This window comes from Limulus polyphemus, unplaced genomic scaffold (assembly GCF_000517525.1).
Source record: "Limulus polyphemus unplaced genomic scaffold, Limulus_polyphemus-2.1.2 Scaffold4834, whole genome shotgun sequence".
NCBI lineage: Eukaryota > Metazoa > Arthropoda > Merostomata > Xiphosura > Limulidae > Limulus > Limulus polyphemus.
The window spans coordinates 1-10,857 of NW_013670444.1; the positions used below are offsets into that span (position 1 = coordinate 1).

At 30.4% G+C, this 10,857-nt stretch overlaps 1 protein-coding gene across 1 annotated transcript in view; it reads right to left on the reverse strand.

The window, feature by feature from the left end:
* Window positions 1–1,531: 1,531 nt before the first annotated feature.
* The window catches only part of LOC106471753 (transmembrane protein adipocyte-associated 1 homolog), a 55,571-nt gene continuing 46,245 nt past the window's right edge, over window positions 1,532–10,857 (reverse strand). The window contains exons 10-12 of the mRNA XM_013932376.2: window positions 10,532–10,612; window positions 9,366–9,495; window positions 1,532–8,499 (exon numbers count right to left, since the gene is read on the reverse strand). Coding sequence (XP_013787830.1) covers window positions 8,359–8,499; window positions 9,366–9,495; window positions 10,532–10,612 — 352 coding nt within the window. The 3' untranslated portion in view covers window positions 1,532–8,358. The remainder of the gene's footprint in view (window positions 8,500–9,365; window positions 9,496–10,531; window positions 10,613–10,857) is intronic.

Sequence of the window (10,857 nt, forward strand, 5' to 3'; positions counted from 1 at the left end):
TTATTTATTGCCAGGTTATCAAAATCAGATACTTTCAAGAATTACTTGGACAAACCAGTTTATCCAGTTATAATAAGTGTAAGAAAATCACACGATTTCGACGTAAAATATTTTAACAAAGTCAAGCTTATATACGTTTTTCTCATCGCAAAACTAATTGGATGTTCAAATTTTACTGAATCATTAATAGCTTTGAAATAGTCTGATTGAAATCGTTAATTATCTTTGATATAGTTTACAGTTAAAGACTTGATCCGAACTCAAGGTTCTCTTAAAGATGTATATTTCACGATAAATTAAGAAAGAAACGTTTTACTGAACGTATGACAACACACCATAAGTTATACGAATTCTCTAGAGAAAGAACAAAACTGTAATTATATGATGAAATTAAATCATTCCTGAAAATATTTTTTAAAAAGGCGGGAGTTATAAGAGCGCTCACTGGAGTTTCATAAAATACAATGCTTCAGAGTACGAGTTACGGGCTGTGAACCCGTCCAAAATGTACCGGAGTTTGTCAACAAAGAAAGAAGCAATACACAAGATGTATATCACAACAATCTTTATAGATAAAATACAGTGTTTATAATGAGTATACTGAACTCGTAAGAGAAGTGTAGAGAAACCTTTAAAATATACTCTCCTACCAGTCCAGTGTAACCTCCTCCCCAGTAAGCTAAAATAAAAAAAGAAACAATTAACACTAAAACAAACTCTGAAAGTTAAACTCAAAAACATTAACCTGAACAAAAATTACTACTTTAAGAAATCCTGAAGTTAAGCCTCATTAAGATCTAAATCTGAATGAAAACTTCTAAACCCTATGAAAATCCCTGCTTAACAGGGAAGAACCAGGCTTTAAATACTAAACACAATGATACAAGCAAACCCAAGTTGCTCATAACACACTCCTATAATATGTGACCTACAGCCATGCATGTTGAAGCATGTAAAGTCCTGGGCCCTTACCTGACAGAAAAGAAAGCCTTCTATATCAAGAAGTCATGGTGAAGTAACAGCTTTCTTCCTTGTAAGAAAACAAGCATAATGGCCAATTAATGGATCTGAGTCTTGTGTGCATCCAAGTAAGTGAAGTTTAGCAAATTTTGACATTAAAACTAAGTTGAAAGAAAACAGAATTTTAAAAACATTTACACATTAAGTATGGAGGTACTTAATGCAGGTACTGTCCTGTACCACAGTACTGAGGTAGCTAATGCAGGTACCATCCTGTACAACGTTCGGAAGATCTAGTTACTGTGTGCCTCTTTTAATCTTGGAATAAATACCACACTAGGTTTTTCAAAATGAAGCAATGTTAATCTTCAAACAAAAGCTTATTTCAAAAGCTGTGCCTACCACACATTAGATTGTTTAGATACAAAGCAAACATCTTATCCTACTAAGAGTTGTCAGTGGGTCCCAGTATAAATGATTAGCACAAAAACTTTTCTTCAATATATTACACCTTCAAAATGAGAATTGTACTGCTGTAATTATATGAATGAGAATCTCCTGAAACACAAGATAGTCTAGTAAACATCATGATTTATTTGAAAGTCTTGTATTTCTTTACATCCTCAAATAATGTCAGTTTACAAAGAAAAGCATATTGTTTTATTATTGTGTTACAGTTTACATATAACAAGTAGAAACTAAGTTACAGAATTCATTTACATATGCATTTTCAACAAGTTAATAAATATAAAACAAACATTTTTAATTTGTTTTGTTGAATATATGAAAAAAAAAAGAAATTTTTCTCCTATTTACCATGAATAACTACTAAGCAACTGGATTATAGAGAAATGAAAATCCCTGTATTCTTCCAGAAAAGTTTGCTTCCCACCACCATCATCAAATAAATGCAAAAATTCAAAAAAAAAACGTATTTTTAACAATTATTAACAATAAATTAAATGGAAATGGTAAAACATACCTCTAACAATACAAAATAATTGGACAGTATTTTCGATAATAATAACAATTAGTAGCTTTCTACATTTATAAATCTTGATGTTAATTGCAAATTTATCTTAGAAAATATTGATGGTTCAGGAATCTCATTCAAGTTTAATTAACCTAATCAACAATCCAAACTTTTTGAAACTACTCATATGCAAAGCATACATAACTGTGACTTTTTTCCCTTTCCACAACTCTGCAAATATCAGTACTTAATGAAGTAATTTGGAAAACAAATATACAATATTTTTCCACTGACAAATGTCACATAAAATTCAAACCATACTTTCATTTCACTGATATAAAAACAACTTACATAATCAAGTTTTCTTCTTGAAGCAGAATAAAAAAATAAATTAAGAAGCCCATTGAGATTTTTTTACATTGAAGTCTTTCATAAAGAATATTTTTTTTAAGAAGCAAACAAATAACTATACAAAGTGTCTAAATGTACAACACCTGGTTAATAACCAGTAAAATTTTCATATTAGATATGAGAACAAAAAATTGTTACCGAATTAGATCTCTCATGGTTCTTTTCATTTGAAGAGATTTTTGAGATAACTATTTTCTTCATCATTTTTAATATGCACAATAAGTGAAATAAATAACATAAATTGATAGTTAATAAAATAAATATAAAAAAATTACAAAACTCAATGAATTCAAATTAATAAAATTAATTCATAGCAACATAGCTACGTACATTAAAGAACAACAGTTTCATACTTCTTTCACAGATCCTGTTTTAAAGATTATCTTTAGTTGAATAAACAATTGTCTTAAGGATTAATTATCTAATTTTCTTTGAAAAAAGTGTTCTACTCATAGCAAATGCTGTGACAGGCCTTCCTACTGGCCACTGCAAAAATAAAGCGTTTTAAAGGTCCCATTTTCAAAAAATATAAAGCAAATTGTGGTTTCACAAACCCAAATATATATATATATACAGAAATAATTTATATTTGACTAATAATAAATTTTAATTTCTACACCCATCTGTAAAATTTTCGTCAAGAAATACATTACTTTGTGGGTAACAACAGAGTTTACCATGTCAGTTTTGATAATGCTCTAAATGAAGTCTAAATTATTACTCCAAATAAAAAATTGTGCAAAATTGTTATATTTTTTGTCTGATCTATATTAGATAATTATGGTTACATTATGATTGCAGTATCAAAAACTTTGCAGCAATATTTTGAGTTTAAAATACAGATTTTTCCTTAAAACTTGCATTTTTTTTTAGTGTTTGGACTCAGTAGTTAATCAGTATATGAAATATCTAATATTAAATACAAGAAAGTTTAGCATACATTACATGTACTTACTGTGTTTACAAAGTCCACCATTCTTATGAACAGGTTCAGTTACATTCATGAGACTGTTCTTGGTTAACAAAAACTCAGTTGTCTATATTAAACAGCTATCGCATCTTTGATATTCAACATCGCTGATGGTTATAATGTGTGTACACATTCAGGTGATCAGAAACTGTGTATCATTGAAGATGTGTACCTATCCTGATGATCCTAACACTGAAGACTTGTACCCATCTGGAAGATTCTAAATTAAGTAACACTAAAGATGTATGCCTATCCTTATAATCCTAAATTGTAAAACACTAAAGATGTATGCCTATCCTTATAATCCTAAATTGTAAAACACTAAAGATGTATTCCTATCCTGTGGATCAATGATCTGTACCCATCTTGATGATAATTGTTGTAACAATAAATATATATTAGCTTATCCTGATTAATGGAAGCTAAACACTAGCAACAAAAATCAGTAGGAGATACATACTGTCACTAGAGAGATGTTTAACCACCAAAACACTAACAACAAAACTCAGTAAGAGATAGATACTGTCACTAGTGAGATGTTTAGCCAACAAAACACTAGCAACAAAACTCAGTAAGAGATAGATACTGTCACTAGTGAGATGTTTAGCCACAAAACACTAGTAACAAAACTCAGTAGGAGATAGATACTGTCACTAGTGAGATGTTTAATCACCAAAACACTAGCAACAAACTCAGTATGGGTTAGGTACCATTAATGTTGAGTTATTTAACTACAAAGAAAAATACAAGTAACAAAACTCAGCAGGAGATGGGTACTGTTACTAGTGAACTTTAACTACTAAAACACTAGCAAAAGGTGCAGTTAAGAAAAATTTTAATTTTGATAATATTGAGATATTTCTGCAAAGTTTAAATACTTTATTAACTATATTTCTAATCGTTCCAATCATTTCAAATAGAAATAAGAAACAAAAATGAATTAGATTAGTAGAACATAGTGTTACTTACCTACACTACAGATATAACATAAGTTACACTGTATTGATAATTATAATATAAAAATAAATGTGCATGTTCAACAAATTTACCTTCCACTATTCAGTTTAAATGAGAACAGTAATTCTTTCTTCACCTATAAGTTAACACATTCAAATGAATGATAAGTACAATTCTTGTTGTTTTTCTGTTATAAGTACTAATAAGTGTGTGTTAAGAAATAACTTTACTTCTTTTGACAATGACCCTAAGAAAGATACACTTCTTTTTTGTATGTAATTTGTATATTTGACAGAGTGGACCAAAATATTATAGATTAAGTTTATATATAACATTCAGCAACCTAAACTATACCTAAGTTGTCGGTCTTTAGGGCTATAATCTTCACAAATACAGTTTTACACTACAGAAACATGATGTTGTTTGCAACACATGCACACCAACAGGTAATAATAATAATTTCAGAGCTAAAATGAACATCAGTCAAATTGAGAGTTATCATTCCATGAACTAGTTCTTTTTACTAAATTTAACATAAAGGTTTTCTTTTTCAATAAGTGTTTAAATAACAATATATATATATATAAAATCCTTGTCGGAACCATAGTGGCTGCCATAAATCATCTCTAATTGCCTTGCCCTTTTACAGCTTCCACCAATGACATTTATGTTTCTTATTACTGATTCTCTGTATTTACCAACTTTTCCTTCCTCAACATTTTTTTCAGGGCATGTCCTGCTTCTTCTTGCAAAGTGCTCAAAATGTGAGTTCCTTATCTATAGTTTTCCAGCACCTATTTCATTTTTATCTCAGTTCAACATATTCTCAGCACTCTCCTGTAAAATCACTATTCAAAACTTTTTATTTTCCTTTCATCATTATTCCTTAGCTTCCAACATTTGCAACCATTTGGAAAAAGAACTGATCTATGCAAGCAAAACTTTTATCTTATTGGTAAGAGCCAATCTTTGCACACAATCATTATCTCAACCATGCTCTTTCTCACCCTTAACATTCTATTAATCACAACAGAACAATTTCCTTTGATGTTATTCATGGATCTTAAATATTCTAATTGTTCCACTTCTTCTTCCCCATTTACTTCTATCTTTCTCAGATTATCATCAGTCACCTTAATCTCAGTGTCCTTTACGTTTAGCATTAAACATTTCTTAGCACTTTTATCATCCATTCTTTCCACCAGTCTTCTTAGATGTTCGTTTTGCTGAAACATCAGAATTGTGTCATCCACATAATACAAGTCAGTTATTAATCTTCAGTCCAGTTTTATTCCTTCTCCAAACTCTTGTAACAGTTCCCTCAGAATATCTTTCACACATGTGTTAAAATGATTAGGTGACAGAACACATCCTTCACAAACTACTTTTCCAATTTTAATCTCATTGCCAGTTCTTACCATTGACTCATTTCCTTTGTATAATTTGCTAATAAAACTAATATGTCTGGGAAATCTCATTCTTCCATTTTCCACCACATCTTCTTGTATTGACAGAACATAATGTTTTGGTGTAATCTATAAAACATGGGTATGATCATTTTGCATATTTTTCACATTTGTCTTATGACCATCATCAGGTTCACACATTGGTCCCTAGTTCTCTTTCCCTCCTCAAAATCTGTTGCTCTTTTGTTATTTATTCCCTCATTTAACTTACGATTCAATATATCAATATTTTAGTAAGGTTTTACTTGTATGCAAACTTAAACAATTAATTTACAGTTTACGATAATTTTTAAGTCCTTAGTTTTGTTATTAGCACTAATACTTTTCACCTCCAACCTTAGTATCATTTATTCATTTCCCATATCCTGTTTATAAGTTTGTGCATTATATCAATTTTTGTTTCTCCAGATGCTTTCAATAACTTAGCTGGTATCTCATCAGTGCCTAGTGCCTTCACACTTCAGTTGTTCCATCACCTTTCTTACTTCATTTAATGGTGTTGGTTCTTTTAGCACCAGGCATTGGTGCAATTCATTTCATTCATTAACTCTTCTATTTCTATGGCTGGTGATTTATAGAAATCCTTACAGAACTCTTTCCATCTTCATCCTTTGTCACTAGTTTCTTGTCTATATTTTTTATCACATTTAATCTTGGGCTAAACTTAAATGTTAGCAATCTTGAAACTTCATACATCTGCTTAGTTAGTTTTTTTTTTTCGTGCTCTTCCATTTCATTGACCTTTCACATAGTATCTTCTTTCTTGTCTTTATGACGACTTCTATTAAAATCTCCACTGAGCTGTCTATACTGTTGTTAATTTTTCTTCTTATTTGCTTTAGATTCTTTCCTTATTTTTCAATGTTTTCTCCAATATCCAAAGTGTACAAATTCTTATTTTTCTCCTCAATTTCCTTGAATGCTGCAAACCTACTTCTGAGAGCTAAACAACATTCAACAGTGTTTGTTTCTTAAAGTTAAATAACATTGTTGGTTGTTCCTCCTTTTGGTCTTTTAACTTGATATTAACCTTTACGTGGAATTGTTAATCACTCCCACAAGGATAGTCTTTTCTGTAATACACTTGTCTTCCATTGTTGCTAGAAAATGTAAAATGAAAGTGGTGTTTCTCTGGACAGTAATAAAGCAGATCTATTGTTTCTGGTTTGATCATTTCTGGAACTTATGATGGCATATTTATTATCAGTTTTTAAGAGGCTTTAACCTTTCCATTTACTCCTGTTGCTCCAAAAACATGTACTTTGTACCTCTCCATCTCATCTGTCACTAGATGTAACTTCTCTACAGTCATACTTATTATTGTAATATTTAGTTACTTTCTTGGACTGATTTCTCCATTTTTCTTCCCTCATACATCCAGACTAAAGTGTCTATTAGATGGCCCTGATCTAATTATTGCATTTTTGGGCCTGCAGGTCTTACCTTTTAATGCCATGTTATCTTTGTAGTTCCAGTTATGACTCATATTGGTTTCATGGGAGAGATAATGTAGTGGGGTTCTCACACCCCTTCCACATCTGGATGGTCCTTGGTTTGCCAGGAGCTCAACCATTCATTTATGGATAATTTTTTTAAATAACAATAACATGACAAAAAAAGCTGGTACACAAAAACAGTACAAGAGTAAAGTAAGACATAATTAATGAGAAAAATCTATTGCCAACGCAAGACAAAAGTTGTATTAAAATGCCCTTCCAAGTCACGCAATGTCATGATTATTTTGTAAAGTACTGTATGAGAAATATCTATTGAAAAGTCTTATCTATGTATTTGATCAGTACAACTAAGGTTCCTTTAACTTTCCTGTGAAACAGCTTTAATATTTTACAAACTGTAACACAAACCACAACTAATGATGACGATTCAGCAAACTTTTCAGTCTTTTTAAATATAATTTAGACAAAACTATATCAATTTCATATTTTGAGGTTTTCTTTCTGATAAACAAAATAATGAGATTTATTGAAATAAGCACTATATATATATATATATATATTACATCTAACCATCATACTCTACTAAAAAATGTGACGTTAAAAAAACATTTTTCATAACAAACAATTTATGACATATGTAACATTTTACTCACTAGTTTCACAGGTAAAGGTCTAAATAAGTTAGAGCAATAATTACAAATATTAAAAGTTTCCACCAAAACAATAAGACATTGTCATTACTTGACATGTTCTTGTAGAAATATTGCCACAGTAAATAAACTTATATGTTCCTGATCTACGTATAAGCACAAAGAGACAACTTAGATATATACATTCATGTGTTTATCAAACTTGACCACAAAAATTATTTCTTTATAAACATACATGTGTATCTGTATATCAGAAAGGGTAATTTGCAAGCTAATCAGACAATAACAAAGCTATTCGGCAGGTCTTTGCAAATGCACATTGCACAATCAAATATGAGCTCCTCAAGCAGAGATCTTTGCCAGTCTGAGCATCACAACTAACAACAAAGGCTAAAACTTTTGGTATATTTACAAAGCTATTCCTGAATTTTTCACATCACTGAGGGGCAATGTCATTTGTTGCCCCTTTCCACACAGCTGCCTGGTGTAACTGAGAGGGTTGCTGACAGTAGTTCTATGGTGGTGAGCTGTTGATGGTTCCCATACCGACATTATCATCGATTCCTGTGAAGCTATCTGGAGACTGGAGGGAATGGATGTACAAAGGATTAACATTGGCTGCATCAAACTGGGTGCTGTCATACAGTGAGTTGTTCTGCAATGAAATAATTCATATAAAGCATGCAATCACCTGTTTATAATTCTCATACTTTGTTTAATAATGCAATATAAACATCTTTTGATATTTTTTAAATATGGCTTCTTGTGCCACAAAGATTAACCCAGAACATCCAGCTAGGAATATCATTCCTTGTTACTTAGTTTTCTAACATCTTTAACCAAGAACACCCACTGAGGAATATTATTCCCCCGTCACTCAGCTTCATAATATCATTAATCAAGACCACCCACTCTGAATACAATTTATTGTCACTCTGATTTATAATATCTTTAACCAGAACACCCAGTCTGAATACAATTTATTGTCACTCTGATTTATAATATTTTTAACCAGAACACCCACTTTGAATACAATTTATTGGTGCTCAGATTTATAGCATCTTTAACCAAGAACATTCACTTGGCAATATCATTCAATTATGTAACACCATTAACCCAAGTTGTGTATTTGGGAATATTATTCCTTGTCACTCAGATTTATAATTAAATCTTTATATTAATTTTAAATTACAGTGTGACATTTAGTTTTGTCATGCATTTTGACTTTGTTTTCAATACCATCAGTACACAGATTTTGGAGAAACAATTTTCTGTATGAAGAATAAACTCACAAGTTTACTGCACTAATATATATATACATGAATTCCAGAAGGCATAGACACTACACAACAAAAATGCACAATTAGGTCATTATTTTTTTGTACAAGTTACCAAACATTATCGCAAGCTACTTGAAAGTTATGATTTCCCAAGAAAAACATAGAAGTGCATGACAATATTTAAAACTGGGTACCCCACAAATGAGGTATATGTTTGATTTAGTCGGCTAACAATTGTTACCTGGTAGATGTAATCTGAATCTGTCTTTAGTGAGGAACATGAAAGCTGATGTGGTAAGCTGACATTATCATCTTCAACCACATCATCCACCTGAGATTTGTAGGAGAATAAAATACTGGGCTGTGACACACTATCACAGGGAAGAAAAACATAAAGCATTTTAATATTTTTATATGACAATAAAAAGGTATTACATATCCAAATGTAAAAAACGACATTTCATGCAACAAAGTTAATTTAGATCTAGTACTGAACGTTACAGTAAAATTAGATTTATAAAATGGTTGATTTTTCTAGTAAATACTTTAAAGTAAGAGTTATTAATCATGAGAAAGAACAACAGTAACATGCATAAAATGGGATTACACAATGTAAAAAATATTTTAATAGCTAACTCTCAGTTCTATTCTTGGAATCATTTTACTAGGTAAACATTATTAACTCAAAAGTTATTTTTCAATTTTACAGGTTTAATAAAAAGCAGCTGAAGTTTGATACGGATATTACATCTTAACAGTTGATTTAACAGATATAGAAAAAAGTATTATGTATTTTTGATCCTAGAAATTCTTTATGTGATGTAAAATATCTTGTTTGTTGAGCCTAATGGTAAATAAATGTTATAATTACTTACTTCTAACATTGAATAGGCTTGAAAAATAGCTTAAGTAGTTATGAAAATATTGCTAACTAGAAACTCATGAACATGACTTCATTGGGCTAAACTTTTGATTTAGGTATTTATCTATTCAACAACTAAGTCTAAAAACATACTCTGCTGAAATCTGTTTTTCCAATTTTTATCATTACCGAGATATTGATATACATAATCAAGAATACAAATCTAGCTTATCAAAACCCTAGAAACTGTGTATATACAATATCATTCCAAAAGCCATATTTAGAATGTGGATAATTTCAGTTTATTAATTCAACTAATGCTACAATTAACACTACAAGTAATTTATTATGAAATATATTGTTTTTAAATTTGCATTCCTCCTGCTATATTTTTCGCAATAAAACTGGTCTAATGTGACAATACTGAGATCAGTAATTAAAATATAATTAAAACTCATGAAGCAGATTCACTACATAAATAATGTGTAGGATCATGCCACAAAATGGTACAAGAATAGAATTTTAATAAAAAACATTTGAATTACCTGAAAAACCCTGCCAGGAATGTCCAGTACACAAGAGGAGTGAAGATTGTAAAGTAAATATAAGTTGTCACATCCACCGCACTAGAGTCGATAAAATATTTAAATTTTAATTAAATTTTTACATAAATGTGCACAAAAGGATACTATCAACAGTGAACAACCGTTACAAAGACAAAAAAAAGGGAATACAAACAACTTATTGACCAAATATGTATTTATGTATATACAACATATGTTTACAACCTAACAGCACAATATTTTAGTGATCACAAATACTTTCACAATGACTGGAAAAAAAATAAGCTTCTTAGTACCTGAACAAATAA